Source organism: Erpetoichthys calabaricus, chromosome 7, assembly GCF_900747795.2.
Source record: "Erpetoichthys calabaricus chromosome 7, fErpCal1.3, whole genome shotgun sequence".
NCBI classification, from domain to species: Eukaryota; Metazoa; Chordata; class Cladistia; order Polypteriformes; family Polypteridae; genus Erpetoichthys; species Erpetoichthys calabaricus.
Window position 1 is genome coordinate 90,850,466 of NC_041400.2, and position 19,738 is coordinate 90,870,203.

The window sequence follows — 19,738 nt, forward strand, 5'->3', positions numbered from 1 at the left end:
AGTAGAAACCATATGTTTATATGGTTATTTTTATATTGTCATGCTTGGGTCACAGATTTGCGCAGAAACACAGGAGGTTGTAGAGAGACAGGAACGTTATTCAAACACTGCAAACAAACATTTGTCTCTTTTTCAAAAGTTTAAACTGTGCTCCATGACAAGACAGAGATGACAGTTCCGTCTCACAATTAAAAGAATGCAAACATATTTTCCTCTTCAAAGGAGTGCCCGTCAGGAGCAGAGTCTGTCAGAAAGACAGAGAGTAAAGCAAACAGATTAATAGGGCTGTTTGCTTTTAAGTATGCGAAGCACCGCGGCACAAAGCTGTTGAAGGCGGCAGCTCACACCCCCTCCGTCAGGAGCAGAGAAATAGAGAGAGAGTGAGAGAGCCAGAGTAAAACAAAGTCAAAAATCAATACGTGCCCTTTGAGCTTTTAAGTATGCGAAGCACCGTGCAGCATGTCCTTCAGGAAGCAGCTGCACACAGAAGGTAGAAACGTCCCTATCGTCTAGGTGTGCGAACAGCCCCCCTGATCACACCCCCCTACGTCAGCGCAAGAGAGAGAGAGAGAGAGAAAGTAAGTTGGGTAGCTTCTCAGCCATCTGCCAATAGCGTCCCTTGTATGAAATCAACTGGGCAAACCAACTGAGGAAGCATGTACCAGAAATTAAAAGACCCATTGTCCGCAGAAACCCGCGAAGCAGCGAAAAATCCGCGATATATATTTAAATATGCTTACATATAAAATCCGTGATGGAGTGAAGCCGCGAAAGGCGAAGCGCGATATAGCGAGGGATCACTGTACTCTAAAAAATGCCAGTCTTTCACCTACCCTTCAATCCAGTGAGCAAGGATATTCCAGAAAACTTTGAAGAGAAGCCAGCCCCTCTAAAATCATTCAACTACCAAGCTCTGAATACATACTTCATAGTGACAGTGAGTTGGAGCAGGTCAGAAAACACTGCAGCACATAGGGAAAGAGGAGCATTGTATTCTTTCAAAGGATCTGTGCTGTAGATTAATTAGAACTACAGTGACCAACATAGTGCCCATACTGAGGACAACAACAAGGGAAGACAAATATACCTCCAAACATGAGGTTTTTTCAATGGCAAAACGTATAGTCAAGTATTATCCAAAGCTATATGCAGCTGAAGATCAAAATTCATGGGTGAGTGTAAATAACTAGTTTTTATGGAGGATTTAGACTGAGCAGTCACACCTTGTATTCACTTGCACACTTTTTAAAAGAGTGTAATCTCATTACAGGAACCTGTGTTTAAACAACTCCTGGAAAGGCTACAGAATATCTGCACACCTCAGAAGCGACAGGACTGTATGCCTCAAATAAATAAAGAGATGTCTCAGCATCACCACTGACAAGCCTGATGCTGCTGAAGTCGAGAATTCAGGTGAGGCCGATTCCACTGCATCTTCGGGGAATTCTATTGCTTCAGTGACGCGTGTTAACGTGTCACCTTCTAGTCATACCCAAGAAGTTACAGCAGAGAAAGCATGTGAACCATCTGGTAAGTGCACAATAGAGATGGTCATATCCCATCTTAGTTCAGACTGTTTAGAAAACACAACTGATTTGATTATTCATTTGTATGTTTTTGCAGCTGTTGACAGAATAGCTGACTGCCACTAAATACAGGCCAGGCACTACAAAACACTACAGGACCTTTACAAGAAGCCAAAGCCAAATAAATTTGCAGTTACCCAGCTCCTTGATCATGAATTTAATGCACAGAGGTAATTTATAGATTTTATGGGAGGCTTACCCATGCTTTAAAGAACTGGATCATGTAAGTACATAAAACACAGACATTTGACTGAAATATTTTTGAAAATGGTTTCTTAAATCAAAATATGTGCTGACTTAGAGTGTGCTTATTGTATAGGTAATGGATGAAATGCGTTGTATTCTTAGTTGGAATAATTTTAACTACATCACAGAATTTAAGAGCAGATGGACCAGTTTTTATGGAAAAGCACAGCTGTATGGAGTAATGAAGATCCTGAAGCCTGCACATATGCACGATGATACAGTAGACAGACAGACAGACAGACAGAGACAGACAGACAGAGACAGACAGACAGACAGACAGACAGACAGACAGACAGACAGACAGACAGACAGACAGACAGACAGACAGACAGACAGACAGACAGACAGATAGATAGATAGATAGATAGATAGATAGATAGATAGATAGATAGATAGATAGATAGATACTTTATTAATCCCAAGGGGAAATTCACATGATGATGTAACATCATGATGGCTGGTATTGGTAACAATGATGGTAACATTTGTCATTCATATTTTATTCAAACTCATTTTATAGTTAGTTATGCATTTTACTCAGTGTTGCAGCATGATAGGCCTAAATGAAAGTCAAATTGAAGTTGTTTAAAGTTGATATTTTGCAGTTGATGCTCAAAGGGTTGCACTTTTTTATGCAATTTTTTCCATAAAGACCAAGTCTATTATAGTAAGCCAGACTTTGAGAAATTTTCATGCAAAATATTATTACTGCTCTCTTTGCCAGTAACTATTGATTTGTGAATTCCAGGTTCCCTTTTCTTCATTGTATTAGAAAGTTGTACATGTTATTCTGAAATAAATTTTTCCCTTTAATTATGTTTTTAAAAAGCCATTTATTAGCACTGTAAATAGTTTTGTCTAGCATCTTTTTAAGACACAACAGAATAATAAACTGACTGACACTATCCTTTATCTATATATATAAAAATGGAATGGGTGGGTCGTCGGGTGGGCCTTTTTTTCATTCCGTCGTTTTTTCGACGTTTTGAAAATGTAGAATGATTATTTGATTTTTTTGTTTTTATTTGATCGTGTCTATGTAGCCGCCGTCGTAATAAAGTATCGCTAAAATCGTCATTTATCGTAATTTATTTTTGACGTATAACGTCGCCGTCGTCGAGGTCAGTGATACCAATGCAAAAAATCTGCTTACGGTTGAAAGTCACGCCCTCCTCACTGGACAGTTAAAAACACCAATCAAACTAACGATGACATCAAGTATTACCCAATCAAAAGTAGGAAAGGAGGCATCTTCATAAAATGCGTGTGGGATGATTTGCATGAGACGCTGCTTTAAAAAAAAAATGATAAAAAAAATACGTGATAAATCCCGTCCAGTATTGATTCAAAACGGGACGCGCAATTTCATTCTCAAACGCGGCACGATTCCGTATTTTAAAGGACGGGTGGCAACCCTACAGTGCCAGGTAACCACCCATACAATCACATTGTGATTCAGACTAGGAATGCAATTTAAGCATGTAATGGGCAAACAAAAAATGAGGTATACCCGAAGGCACAGCAGTAGTACTTAATGTAACTTTACTTCTTAAATGTTAATGTTTTACTGTTTAATAATTTATACGCTTCTTATATGTTGTTCAAATTCTTTTATCAAAATACCACTGACAGCGCAATGCACAATAACATCGAGTGAATACACCATACGCATCCGCCCACGGCTGCCGTGCTGTGCGCAGATAGGACTTGATTGTACAATAAAATAAAATAAAGATAAAAAGACTAAAACAATCATCACCCATAAAGCGGATAGTAGACGTGACGTACTATATGTGTACCACATTTCAAGTGTATAGGTGCAACGGTTTGCGAGCTACAGGTCATTTAAAATCCTGGACAGACACACAAATTGCCACGGTAGCAAATTACAGAAGAAGTTTACTGTTTAATAATTTATATTTATATGAAATGTGCTTCTTATATATTACTTCATATTCTCATATGATAATGATGTTAATGTTTATATTGATTTCTGTGTTATTAAAACTGCATGTATGTGTGTATATGTATATATATATATATATATATACTAGCAAAATACCCGCGCTTCGCAGCGGAGAAGTAGTGTGTTAAAGAGGTTATGAAAAAAAAAAGGAAACATTTTAAAAATAACGTAACATGATTGTCAATGAAAGCCCGTTTCACTCAGTAAGTCTTATGTGTGTGTTTATGTATGTGTGTGTATATATATGTACATGTGTATATGTAGATATGTATATATATGTATATAAATGTTTATGTGTGTGTGTATATTATATATATAATATATATATATATATATATATATATATATATATATATATATATAAAAAGACAGCAACAGTTATAACAATGACAACACAATTACATTGACAATCATGTTACGTTATTTTTAAAATGTTTCCTTTTTTTTTCATAACCTCTTTAACACACTACTTCTCCGCTGCGAAGCGCGGGTATTTTGCTATATATATATATACGAGCTGTATATACCCGGCGTTGCCCGGGGCAGAAGTAACCTAATTGGTCAAACACTTACATATATACCAAAGTAAACCTAATCGGTCAAACAGTTACATATATAAAAAAAGCGAACCTAATCGGACAAACAGCTAATCTATATACATAAGCAAACCTAATTGGTCAAACAGTTACATAAATACAAAAGCAAACCTAATCGATGAAACAGCTTCATATATACAGAAGCGAACCTAATTGGTCAAACAGTTATGCATGTGCAGAATAATTTTACAAAGATTATGCGTGTTAACAATCATTAAAAAGAAAAGATTGAGGAACTCTTCTTCTATATGTGATGAAGCTGGATGAAGCAGACTTGACGAAGACGTAGGTGGCATAGATTGGTTTTTCTAAAACAGAAGAAAAAAATGAGTATCTATTATTATTTTAAATTAGAATGAAAATGAGAACCTTCATTAGAGATAGATTATCCGTATTAAAATATGTGCATGAATAAACTTTTGCTAACTCTCTAGCAAAAGTTTATTCATACAAATTGGCATGGGATGGCTTTGTGAAAAAGTAAAAATTACATAAAAATAAATTGAGAATGCGTACTTCGATTTGACTGAGATTATCTGTAATGATGAAAAAAAAGTTTAGTATGTTTTTTTTTCCATACGGGAAGGATGTAAAACCTTACATAGGCACCCTTCAGCCCGTACTGAAGGGTACTGTCAGATTCTTACTGACTAAAAAACACCCTTTTTATTCCACAGCTACCCCAAAAACCACTATTAGGCATTACTTTGGGGTGGCAGTAGTTTAGTTATGAAACAGCTGGGTCCTGAAAAAAATCTGTCTTATTAGTGGCTTCATCACATATAGAAGAACAGTTCCTCAATCTTTTCTTTTTAATGATTGTTAACACGCATAATGTTTGTAAAATCATTCTGCACATTCATAACTGTTTGACCAATTAGGTTCGCTTCTGTATATATGAAGCTGTTTAACCGATTAGGTTTACTTTGGTATATATGTAAGTGTTTGACCGATTAGGTTACTTCTGCCCCGGGCAACGCCGGGTATATACAGCTCGTTAGGTATAAATAATGAAGGAATATTTTAAAGAAAACTTAAAACTTTAAATATGATCTATGTAAGGTTCATTTCAATTGTTCGTTCATGTTCTAGCATATTAGTAGGTAAAAATAATATCAGACATCATATCATTTTTGTTATAAATCATTCTCAATTTAAAGCTTGCTGTATGTTGTTGTTTTCATTAAAAGGAGAATGTTTGAGTTATATTAGAACATAATGTGAAAGATATTTAATTTTTTTTTTCATTAGTGAAAAATGCCATCGCCATGTTTAGAGCTCTGCCATCCATGTTTCCTTCACTTTCTCTACCCCCAAAAAACTCCGCCAACGTCTGGTCCCAAGCCCAGGGTGAGAAAGGAGGAGGGTGGTCGGCCTGCCACGCCGATCAGAATCGGGAAACCGAAGAAAATAGGCAAGAAACCGCATGGATATACGACTTAATCACTTACGAATAAATGCTACCGCATTCGGGGCAGCCGATGCGCCAGCCTTGGGGACCAGGAATGCTGGTGAGAAGTGTGCTACTGGCCAAAGACCCAAATTAATTACACCAAAATCGGAAATACAAATCGCCGCGTGGAATGTGCGAACGGGACATCACGTCGGTCAAAAAGAAATTATTGCCAAGGAATTATCGAAATGCAAAATATCGATCTGTACGCTATCAGAACTGCGGCTCATGGAATCCGGGACAATGAATGTCGATCCGCCAACAATCGACGAGACGATGACGCTATTCTATTCCGGTGGTGACAAACGAGAGGCCGGTGTTGGTTTTATGTTCAATCAAAGGACTGCCGCTAGTGTTATCGCATTCCAACCGATATCTGAGCACCTGGCGGTTATCACTATCGATGGAACGATCAAGACCTATATCGTATCCGTCTACGCTCCAACCAAGACCAGCCCGGACACGAAAAAGGACGAATTCTACGATCAGCTGCAACACACACTGGATACGATACCCCAAACCGAATTAATCATACTCGCGGGCGACTTTAATGCACATACGGGTGCAGATCGAACCGGATGGGAAAAAACAATTGGCAAATTTGGACATGGGGAAATCAACGACAACGGAGTACGCCTTTTATCTTTCGCAGCGTCAAACAACTTGGCTGTTGGCAACAGCATCTTTCGTCACCCCCTTAAACATCAACTCACGTGGCGAAATCCATCCGGCAACGATGCAGCGATATTGGACTACGTTCTGGTCAACACCAGATTCAGATCAACACTCAAAGACGTACGTGCGATGCGTGGACCCGACTGTGGATCGGACCATTATCTTATCCGAGCGAAACTGCAAATGAAATTACAAAAAGCGAAGAAAAAGGCGTCACCACCAACTAGGAGGAACTGGGCCTATCTACAAGACCCAGCAACCGGACGAGAATTTCAAATCGCATTATCCAACAAATTCGCAGCACATACAACACCGGGCGATATCGAAGCAGAAGAAAAACAACTATCGGAGTCCATTGTGGGGTGTGCAATGGAGCTGTGCCCACCCATCCGTCGATGGACACAGCAATGGATTTCGGATGATTGTCTCGACCTTATCGACCAGCGAAAACGCATGAAACACGTCGATTTCGAGCAGTATCGACAATTAAACAAAGAAGTTCGACAGAAAATGAAATCAGAACGGGAAGCGCACTGGAATAGCGTTGCGGCCGACATGGAAGAAGCAGCGTCGAGACACGAGTACCGGACACTGTACCAGACAATCCGATGGTTAGGCGGCAAAACTACATCAACGAATGACAATATTAAAAAGTCGGATGGAACTTTCGTGAACTCTTCTCATGAGCGCCTGCAGCGGTGGAGAGAATTCTTTCACCAGCTGTACAACCATGATCCGCCACAAGGTCCAGTGCCCGAACCACCGATTATCGAGCAGCCGATGAATCAGTTTCCCGATACCGAACCAACAATCAACGAGGTGAATACGGCAATAAAATCCCTGAGAAATGGTAAAGCACCGGGAGGAGATCAAGTAACCGCCAAGATGATCAAAGCCGGAGGAGACGTCTTATTACAACAACTCCACTTTCTCGTAACGCATATATGGCATTTGGACCGCGTTCCATCGGCGTGGAAGAAAGCGATCGTTGTGCCTATTTTGAAGAAAGGTGACAGTTGGGAATGCAAGAATTATCGCGGTATTAGCCTCCTCTCGGTTGTCAGCAAAGTTTTTATGAAAATCATACAATCGAGGCTACAGAAACACCGAGAGCAAACGAGTCGGGAAGAACAAGCTGGATTTAGATCAAATCGAGGATGCATCAACCAGATATTCGCTCTCCGTCAGATAACGGAAGAAAGAATTTGATGCGGTAAATGAACTGTCATCGTCTTCATCGGTTTCAAATCTGCCTTCAATTGCATCGATCGGACCAGTTTGTGGAGAGCCCTAGAGATCGAACATGTGCCGCTGAAAATCATTCATCTTCTTCAAGCATTGTACGATGGCTCAACCAGCAGTGTCCGTATCCAGAATGACATGTCTGAGGAGTTCCCGATTCGAACTGGAGTCCGGAAAGGAGATGTCGCCTCGCCGCTTCTTTTCAACACTATGATCGACGCGATTATGCGAGAAGCATTCGATGGGCGACACGGAGTTCGATACGACGATACAAACTTCTTAACCGATCTGATGTTCGCCGATGACAGCGCTGTTTTCGCCGACACAGATATTGAAGCAACGGACACTTTGTATGATATTTCCGCATTGCACAGTCATACGGATTGAGAATCAACGTGGATAAGACCAAAGTACTTACGACAGACGGATCGGAAGCCAGAGTTTACCTTGAGGGAACTCGAATCGAGCAGGTACCAAAGTTCAAGTACTTGGGATCATTGATCACGGAGAAGAAAGCAGCGTCGGCAACCGAAGTTCACAGCCGGATCGGCCAGGCAACAGCAGCATTTGCCTCACTCAAGTGGTGCATATGGAAGCGGGTGAATATTACCATCAAAACCAAAATACGCCTATATAGGACGCTGATCCTTCCAATTTTTCTTTACGGATCGGAAACATGGACATTGCTCAAGTCTGACCTCAACAAGCTCGAGGCCTTCCAAATGCGATGCTTGAGACAGATTCTCTGTGTCTCACTCCGCGACCGCCTCCGAAACGAGACAATCAGAGAAGGATGCGATCAACAGGCATCGATCGCGGAGGAAATTCAAAAACGTCGATTAAGATGGTTCGGCCATGTCTGTAGGATGGATGGAAATCGACTACCACACAAACTCCTATGGAGAAAACGTCCTCCCGATTGGAGGATACAACAACAAGCACCGAAGATGACATGGTTGAAACACGTAGAGAATGACCTAAAGAACCAGCAACTGACAACAATCGAAGCAAGCAACCGATCAACTAGCATGGAAGAGTGTGGTGAACAGAGCACGGAATCCAGTGGCACCAACAGCAGCGTATTGGCTAAGAGGTCAACATCCTTTCCAAACGCCAGCTATGGATTAAAGAAGAAGACCCCCCAAAAAGCTGGGAAACAAAACATGAGGCATTAGTTCATGGCCTTAAGGTAAAACTTTTTATTTTTCCTTTAAGCAATGTAAAAATGCAGACAGTTACTGCAATTCTATCCATCTGTGACTGGCAGCAATTTTCAGGGTTGTTTTTAATGTTAGCTACAGGAACGACGTTATACATTAAACGGTTTGATTAAAAGGGCTCAACAGAATATAACAATCTTTAATTTTTAGTGATTTCTTTGCTATTTCAATTACAAGCTGTGTATAACTGCTTCTGTTAAAATTAGCACATTAATTCAGTATTATAAATAAGTAAATTTATAATAAATCTGTATTGGACTACAGAGGATAAAATAAATTCAGCCTATTTTCTTTGTACGTTTTTGTTTGTCTTGAAGAATTCCGAAGATCCTGATGCCATTCTACAGCAAAGACTGACCACTGACTAGCGCTGCCCTTATTGTGGACCAAGATGCTAGCTATTGGAAGTGAGCCTGTGACAACATTCCCTCAAGAAATGTTGCAGGAAGGTATGTACCTTATGGCATACTATTATGCACTACATCTAACATATCCTAAGTGCATTGCCGCTGTCCTCTCTGCAATTCATACTGAAATATTACTGGACACAATTTGAAGAGAAAATACAAATATGCTAAAATTGTGTGAGCCAAATGTAGAACAAGAAATGCATGTCTATGATGTACTGTATATAATTACCATAATATTTAAAAATCAATTAGATAAATTGTAAATAATTTGATATTTTGTGGATTTTAACATGTTAGGTTGTATTTTCTTTGTCCTGTTTTTTGGCAAAGTTACCACTGTTAAAATTTTGTTTATGTAATTAAGTTTGTTATGCATTTCTGACTGTGACAAGATGAGACAGTCCTGAACTACAATGTACAATAATGATATAGATATGACCTTTGTGTTATATACAAGGTAATCTTCCCGTGCCAACTAATTTTCATGTGCTTATGTTTTTCTGTTTCTGTATTGTAAACACAGCAGTAGTGCTGTTGGATACTGATGCAATACTTAAATAAAGAGCAATGCTAATGATTATGTCTTTATTGTAAGTTATTTTATCTATTCAGGAAGCCAACATATATCAGGAAATTATATATTAATTATGTGTCTTGAATATAGCAATGAATTCCTAATTCAAACCTCTGCTAAAATATTTGGTTTCAATTTGAAAAGAAGACCATCCTAAAATGAGAGCACTGTGCTACTTTTACCTTATTCTTTTGTAGGTGGACTGAACTTTGTTTTATCTGTCATGCAAATATAGCTTAGTATGTGTTGAAATTAACTACTTTCAGGATTTTTTAAAAATCCAAGTCAATATATCTCACCCCATTGGCATATAATTTTGCTTATTTCAAGCATTTATTTCTTAATTATCATATATTTTTTTCTTATTCTGTGATTTTTGTAAAATAATTTTCCTGTTTTAAGATCTATGCTCTGAGATTAAATATTGGACTACCTATTTCAAGATGAGCTAACTTGTTTCAAGTAACAAGACTTTCTTTCTCCACTGGTATTAAGAATTTTCCACTTATATTAGTGATTTATTCTCTTGTTCCTTGGCCTTCATTTTTCTGTGTGCTAAAATTAAAACAACTGAATTAAAAATTATTTTCTAATATTCAGTGTATTTCCACCATAGGAAGTCTAATCTCAAGCAATTTGTTCTAAAAAACAGCATTTTCTACTTATTTCAAACCTTTGAACACCTTTCTTATTTCTAGACTGGAACTAACTTATTTTTAAGATTTCTTGGCAAGTAAAATTATCTTGCTGCATGGACAGATAATTTCACTAATATCAAGTCATTTTCTCCTGAATTTCAGTGTTTTTATCTTATTTCTAGGCTAAGTTTTTTTGCAGTGTAGCTGTGATCAAACACATTGATGTTTATTGCCCATGCACCTGCTATAAAAAGCGTAGGGTGTGAGTTGATGATTTACTGAGAGGCTGGCAAAACACAATGCTGGATAAGTGCAAACAAGTGGAGATTTCTTACATAGCCAATGATCTGCACACACATTTCACTCAACATCACTAAACAACTTCTTAGCATGATGTGTAGAATCATACCTGCAGCACCACATGGCAGGCAGTCTTTAAAATTATTGACTGCACCTTCAATAAATCCAATTTAATTTTAAACTGTTTTATGAACACAATATAATTCCTTTTTCGTTTATGACATATACTAGTTACATTGATAACTTTTACACTTTTTAACTATGTCTTCCAGGCCAACCAGTTATGTGGTGTGTTAATTTTCTATGAAATGGTGTTAGGTGTTAGCCACAGCATGTTGAAACTGTTGTCTATGTACCTTAATATTCTAACTTCTACAGCAGTGTAATGAACGGTCATTGCAGTATATAATTGCATTCTTATTTTAGTGTCTTGTTCAACTCCTTCACCACTGTACTGTCTTGCTCTCTTCAGTAGTTAATCAAAGGAGGACATTATTAGTTAATATTTCAATATTTGGTACCATTAAAGACACATTTTTCAGGGGAACTTAAGGCACGAAAGTTAGCTGAAATTAAACTTACTTCAGACATTCTTTGCATTAAATGTGTTCTTATGGCAAATGATTTCCCATTAGTTTACAGAGTCATCTCTTCTTGATATTAGAATTTTTTTATTTATGATTCCAAAAAATATGACATCAGAAAAATTTGCATTTATATATATTTGCATATATATTTATATCTTTAAACTGTTGTCCTGTTTCTAATCCCTCGCTCAATATTAGGCTTACTATAGCTACTTCTCTTTTGATTGATGTCCAATAGTTTGAGATACTCAACAAGACTTACTTTCAGAACCTGTTAAGTCTATAATTATTAAACAGTATTTCAACCTCTGCTTTTTACAAAAATAGAATGACAATCAAAAACGCTGCCACACTTTAGTGAAGGAATGCACCAATTTATGGGTATCTTGCTGATTTACTGCCATATTTGTAGTAAAGTAAATAGAACCTTATTTAACTTGATGCCAAGATATTTAACATATTCAGTAGGTGAGAGAGACTCAAACAAGTGAAATTCAGACTGATGTTAAATGACTCTGCAAATGTGGCCACTGAATTAGGGTGAATAACAGCATACTAGTTAAATTTAATAGGTATTGAAAACATACTTTGAGGAAAAATACATCCATTATTAGCACAGAAAGATGAATAGCAAATCTTCACATGGCACAAGGCAGAAGCCTCCGCACTGTGAAAAGAGCAAAAAAGCATGTACTGTACAGGTATCTAACAATGTAAAACATGACCTCTTTTGCACCCAAAGGTAGTGTACCACTATCTCATGGTCACACACGTTAAGCAGCTACAGTACACTTGTATTTTCAGGTACAGTACCAAGAAATGACTTCTAAACAATGATTAGTATCCTCTGTGCATTCAAAAGCAGCAACAGCAGCGGTGTAAAATCCAATATATTATCAAGCTATAAGTTTATATATTCTAAGAACAATACCATATTATTTATTGAAATCATTATGTCCTTCACTAAAATGTTAACGCAGGTTTTAATGAACATTTGCAATCAACAACTAAAACATTTCCAATACGCAAAGAACAGCATGTTCCTCTAAATCCCTACATGTTCAGTTGATATGTATTTAGATCCCTTGAGACACATAAACATTTCCACAAAACAATCTATGTTTTCAAAATGATTAAAAGTATCAATTTCCAAACTGATATCATATGTGCGTTCTGCTCAATGAAATGCATAGCTTCATTTAGCTTTATGGCTTACAATGCACTTCAGAATTACTGTTATGTATATAATATAGGTTAAACGGTTAGTTAAAAACAAAATATTCCATTGGGATAAAGATGGATGCTAAGGCAACTACACCTGGTTGCTCTGGAAATGCAATGTATGCAACAAAATGTCAGTTTAAAAAGCCAATAGACTATTTTCTGCAAGCTTCCCTCTAGAGCACATCCATTAAGGTAGAGAAGTCATACAATGGAAAGAGAGCAATGATGAAATAATTGCAAAGGCAAGGATAGAATAAATAAACACATCTTTTATACTGTTATGGACACATCTTGAAATTATTACATGGATTATAACAATTTAAAAATAAATAACATATACATTGTACCACACAAACAGCTAGGTTAATTTTAATTGAAATATTCAACATTGAAATTATGACTCTTTAATCAAAATATTATGAAATATGGAATTTTGGTCTATACTGTAGCAAATACCCATTTGTTACTATTACATTATACAATACATTTCAAATAATGTTAATCAGATAAACTCTTTCAAGTATATGAAAGTTGTAGTAGTTCAATATTTAATTAATATATAGATGTAATCTTTCTCCAGAATTACTCAAAAAAATTAAATAGCTGTACATGAAAAATACGAGGTGTTGATTTATCTCCCTTTCCCTTAGTTATCAGGTTTTACTTCTCTTAAATGTATACACTGACATAGTTGATAAGAATATTTAAATAATTCAATGCCTCATGATAGGCAGCTCCTAGTTAAACAATGAATGGTTTGAATGAAAAATAGCTGTAATAAAACCACTGTTTAAGTAAGGAAAGAACATTTATCATATTCAAGTTTATTGTAAAGTGTACATTTGTAAAATTAAAAATGCTGTAAAATGATTTGGTTCTCACAGAATTTCACAATCAGCTCAAAAAGCTTGGTGATTTCTCACTGGATCTTTACTTTTTGTATTTTAGCCTGTAGGTGTAACATGTAACTGAAAATTCTTCTATTTACTTTTTATTTGAAAATATATTCTTATTTTCTATGCAAGGAGCCTTATGATGATAACATTTATAAAATGCGCTACGTAAAATAAAATTGATAGACTGACCGAGAATTCTTACCTGTTCAGGCAAATGAAAAATTGTATGCTCTTCAGCAGAAAACTGAGAGAGAGACTTAAATGCACTACTTGCAACCATGGAATCCTAGGAACAATTAAAAAAAATAATTCAAACTCATGTAATGTAATCCATGTCAAGTGAAACACAATACCTCACTAATCAAACCTTTTTCTACTTTTTTTATTTCTATTGCCAGTTTACCTCACTAATCCAACTGTTTTTCCTTCTAATTCCAGCTTCATGGATTCCAATCCAATGGCAGTTCAATGTCTGTGTGGAGTCTGCATATCTCCCCGTGGGAGCCTGAATTTTTTCTCTAGATACCCTGGATTTCCTCCCACATTCCTAAAAGCCATGATGCTAGATTATGTAGCTATTGTAAATCAGCACTGTGTGAGAGTGCACCAATGAATCTTGTAATGGAATATAATTTTAATACTCACCTGTAGCTCAACATTGGTGGAACAAGTTCAGGTCTCTGTGTGTGTTTACATAGATATGTGTATGTATATGTTGCATAGTTTACTGTCAAATAATGCAAAGAGTATGTGACACATGTTTCGCCCTTATTTGGGCTCATCAGGCGTACACACTCACTCCACCCCTCTCGGGGATCGAACCTCGGAAGTCAGCGTTTTTTACCCCCATATAAAATAATTACCTTTTTTAGCCATCTTTGACCTCAGTCTTTAACTCATGCAAAATGCAATGGATTAAGTCACTTAGACATCTCTATATCGACATCTTATTTGCATCTTAAATTAGAAAAAAATAAAACTCTCTCTTAGAGGATATGTTCAGAACCTTTTACAACATGGCAAAAATTCATTAATATTATTTCAGAGTAAGCAGGCTAGACCTATCTAAAGTTATTAATCATTTTGCAAAAAAACCTGGGTCTCTTCTCCTTCCTTTGTGTAGAACTTTAGTCTCATTTCGGTTTTTTTTGGCTTGCTTTTTTTCTATTTTTCATTTATTTTTATTGTACTCAGTTAGAAGTAAATGCATCTGGCAATGTATTATTCGTTTGGTAAGTAGAATGCTATTATAATGTTCTTGTTTTTAACAATAAAATATTAAAGAAAAAAAGAATCATGGCCTTGTCACTGTCTATGTGGAATTTACATATTCTCCCCTTGTCTGCACTTATTTTGCTCTGGATATCCTGGTTTTCCTCCCAAAAAGGTTAAGACAGAGAAACTGGTTACTATAAATTGGCCAGTTCTGAGAAGGTGTTGAAGTGTGCCTGAGTGTGCCCAGAAAAAGACTAGTGACCTGCTCATGACTGGCTTCTGCCTTTTCACAGATTAGGCCAGGATAGACTAAGGTTATGCCACTGTTGACAACAGTGTTTGGAGAAAGACTCCTCAGACCTACTGGGAAAGTTCTTAAAGGCCAAGAAGTGTACCACCATAAGAGGACCAATGGATTCTATAACTGGCCATAACCACACCTATATGATTGCTTTGTACCATCTACAGAGATGTTATGCCCCTATACATTACTGTGTTATGCCTCAGATTAAAAGACGGCAACTCTTAAGGTGAAACTGTTTTCTCAGTATAAATTATGACCTGTGACATTAATCTTTCACCATCACTGAGTACATCTTGACTGATATCAGTACAGAGACCCTAATTTCTATATACTTTCATTCGCTCATTTGCACCAATGAATAATACACTAAATGCTTAAGAGTACAGGATTTGCACATGGAGACATTGTGCACAAAAGTCTGATCCAGACAGTTTTCCTCCACCAACAGAGCCACAGCAATAGATGTCATAATGTGAGACTCCATCACATGTTACGGTCTGTCAGCTCAGCTGCTCATTGTAAGTAGTTTGACTGTATAAGAACATGCCACATAAATTCCCTCACCTAACCTAAGATATTTTATGAAAGGCCTGCATGGTGCCATGTTTTAGCAAGACAATGCTCAACCTCACATAGTTGTTATGTCTTGGGAATCTTGCAACTCAAACATACTTCTCTATTTAGCCATGTCATCCAAGCTCTCTTCAATATAGGACACTTCATATCCTATGTGGACCACTGTCTCCAGAGCAGTTGCATAATACCTGGTTAGGTGTGCTCCTGCATAACATTACGTTACTCAGCATTACAAACACAACAAATGCCAACCATGGGAGGTTCTTAATACACAATTATTCCCATATGAAGCCGTCTTTGGGATTCAATATAGCATTAAGTTGCTCTGGATTTAAATAATTTCTGCCATTTCTGAAGATGGATTTCATATTAGCTGCACCACTGAATCTGGGTGAAACTAATTCTTGTTAAAGAGAACACGTGGGCAGCATGGCCTCCTTAAATCATATTTTGTTAATTCAACATCTGACCAATTACAGTTAATGCAATGAAATTTAATTCATATTTCTGGATGACTATAGATTCCAATGTTATTACAAATATTGTTTGATATTAACACACATTTTTGTTAAAGATGTCAATACTAAATATTTATGAATAAAACATTAAAAAAGAACCTTTTAAAAAATACTTTCAAATTCATAAATAAATTAGCAAAAAAAGCAAAACAATGTACTTGCAGAAATGTATAGTGAGTACTCACTTTATTTTGAGAATAGCTCCAAAGAATAGTGACTACTTGTGCTTTAAATTTCTATGGACAAAAAGAATCAATCAAATATAACATAAATTAGCACAGCTAATAATAAAAATGCTGAAAAAAAATGATTATTGAGCTATAATTTAATCACAAATAATATTCAAGATTAACAACTAAAATACAAATGAAAACTAAAAACATACAATAATACAACAGAGCGCCTCTAAATTATTATTATTTTTACCATTTACCTGTTGTTTAGTGACAGATTAATTATATTTGTTTGAATATTTTAAGTGAAGGAAAAATGTGTGTGTGTGTCTCTAACCATTAACATAACAAAATATGTAATAAAAATGCATAATATTATAAAGACTAGTAGTACAGACGCGCTTCGCAGCGGAGAAGTAGTGTGTTAAAGAGGTTATGTAAACATATACAGTGATCCCTCGCTATATCGCGCTTCGCCTTTCGCGGCTTCACTCTATCGCGGATTTTATATGTAAGCATATCTATACTAATAAAAGGCAAAGCCCTCACTGACTCACTGACTGACTGACTGACTGACTGACTCACTCACTCATCACTAATTCTCCAACTTCCCGTGTAGGTAGAAGTCTGAAATTTGGCAGGCTCATTCCTTACAGCTTACTTACAAAAGTTAGGCAGGTTTTATTTCGAAATTCTACGCGTAATGGTCATAACTGGAACCTGTTTGACTGACTCACTCATCACTAATTCTCCAACTTCCCGTGTAGGTAGTAGTCTGAAATTTGGCAGGCTCATTCCTTACAGCTTACTTACAAAAGTTAGGCAGGTTTTATTTCGAAATTCTACGCGTAATGGTCATAACTGGAACCTGTTTGACTGACTCATTCATCACTAATTCTCCAACTTCCCGTGTAGGTAGAAGGCTGAAATTTGGCTGGCTCATTCCTTACAGCTTACTTACAAAAGTTAGGCAGGTTTTATTTCGAAATTCTACGTGTAATGGTCATAACTGGAACCTGTTTGACTGACTCACTCATCACTAATTCTCCAACTTCCCGTGTAGGTAGAAGTCTGAAATTTGGCAGGCTCATTCCTTACAGCTTACTTACAAAAGTTAGGCAGGTTTTATTTCGAAATTCTATGTGTACTGGTCATAACTGGAACCTGTTTTTTGTCCATATACTCTAATGGAGGAGGCGGAGTCACGTATTACGCCTCCTATGTAATCACATGAACTGAAAACGAGGAAGAGATTTACAGCACAAGTCAAACGCGGGAACGAAGGTAAATGACGTTAATTGTTGACTGTCTTTTAATACTGTGTACTTGTTGAGTGTCTTTTAATACTGTGTAAGCATACATATTAACACGTGCAATTAAACGTGTGCATTTACGGGGTGATTTCTCAGGCTTAAAAGCTAGCCTTTTATTAAAAAGGTAAATGCAACCTCTTTTCATTCTGAAGGGCACAAACCACGTTAGATTTCAGCCGTTAAACGCGCAAAAATGTCAGTACACCAGATAAATAAGCGCAACATATTATCAGTTGTATTGTATGCTTACAATACATATAGAAATGTGTTAATCGTTAACTAATATTATGGGATGGTGTTTTTCGACTCGCGCTTTGATTTAAACAATTGCATGTCTTGGTGGGTTTGCGTAGCTTATTGTCAATATCTTTACAGCTCTTTTTAAGACTTAATTTAAAAAGGTTTTCTTTTCTTCTTAATAAAAATTTAAAAGCAGTACTTTAAAACCAGTGCTCACTTCACTCCCTTACGGGAATCGAACCTCGGACATCAGCGCTAGAGGCTAAGCCCCTAAAATTGCGCCACGGCGTGTGGTTCGTTTATTTGACAGCATGTAGGTCGGGGTAATTACATTCACGGCATTTGTAGTCTGATTCACAATCTGATTGTATGGGTGGTTACCTACCAGGTAACGCTTATGGTTAGCCAGCAAGTCATCTCGAAGTGATCACTCGAGTGAACGCAGCTTCACAAAAAAACAGATCCTTAACAAACTGTTATTGGTATATTTTCCCTCAATTTTAAAAGGTTTTCTTTTCTTCTTAATAAAAATTTAAAAGCAGTACTTCGCCGGTGCGAAGCGCGGGGATTTGAGTGACTGACGCATACAGACATATTCATGAGTGCAGGTACTTCGGAAAGAAAGCACCGTGTAAACCTAAACTTTAAATTAAGTTCATAGACCTACAAAAGTTTGCCATTGATTTGAGGCAAGATTGCTTTTCTCATGTACAACTATACGTTGCATTCTTAACAGTAAGCTTGCACGGCTTGGTCATATTACAACCCGAGTGCTGAACTGACAACGTCGTATACAAACAGAACTATAACAATCGTAATAAACAAACAAAAAAAAAAAGCGAAGAACCCTTGGATTTAATAAAAAGGCTCTTTCCTTGGCGAAGCAAGGAAAAAGGAAGACCTTATATGGCGTTCGTTTATAAAACAGCGGAAAAGCTGTGTTAAGGCTTCTTCACAAAAAAACAGATCCTTAACAAATTGCTATTGGGATATTTTCCCTCAATTTAAAAAGCTTTTCTTCTTCATAAAAATTTAAAAGCAGTACTTCGTGGGGATTTATATATATATATATATATATATATATATATATATATATATATATATATATAGATATATATATATATATATATATATATATATATATATATATATATATAGAGAGAGAGAGAGAGAGAGAGAGAGAGAGAGAGAGAGAGAGAGAGAGAGAGAGAGTGATATAGATATATATATATATATATATATATATATATATATATATAGATTTAGATATATATAGATATAGATATATATAGATATAGATATATATATATATGTCTATATATATATATATATATGTAAGCTTATAAGTACTGCCTTACTTCTCTTTAAGAAAGGAAGATGTAATGATACTTGATTTAAACGATTCCATTTCTTGGTGGGTTTGCGTAGCTTATTGTCAATATCTTTACACCTGTTTTTAAGACTTATTGACTGAAACGGGCTTTCACGAAAAAAGTTAGGGCTTTGCTACAGGATACACCCTCCACAAGTTAAGCAAGTAAAAATAAAAGTGTATATTTCTGTTTTATTTAAACCTTTTAAGTTTGTATGCATAGCCCCATTTGGCTGTTTTAGTTTTTTTTTTTCTTTCTTCAGTAATATTTAATCTCCTTAAAGAAAAAGAACATATGTATTTTACTTTTTTTGTATCTCTTTAGTAATATTTTAGTGTAAAAGGATAACCAGTATTTAAACCTTTTATGTTACTTTATAAAGTTATTTTACACAATGTTGAAAAATTAATAAG

General features: G+C 36.4%; 1 protein-coding gene across 1 annotated transcript in view; it reads right to left on the reverse strand.

Annotated features, from left to right (window-relative positions):
- Positions 1-19,738, reverse strand: part of focad (focadhesin) — a 351,198-nt gene that overhangs the window by 177,400 nt on the left and 154,060 nt on the right. Inside the window, 2 exon segments of the mRNA XM_051930168.1 lie at positions 13,816-13,899; positions 16,412-16,462. Coding sequence (XP_051786128.1) covers positions 13,816-13,899; positions 16,412-16,462 — 135 coding nt within the window.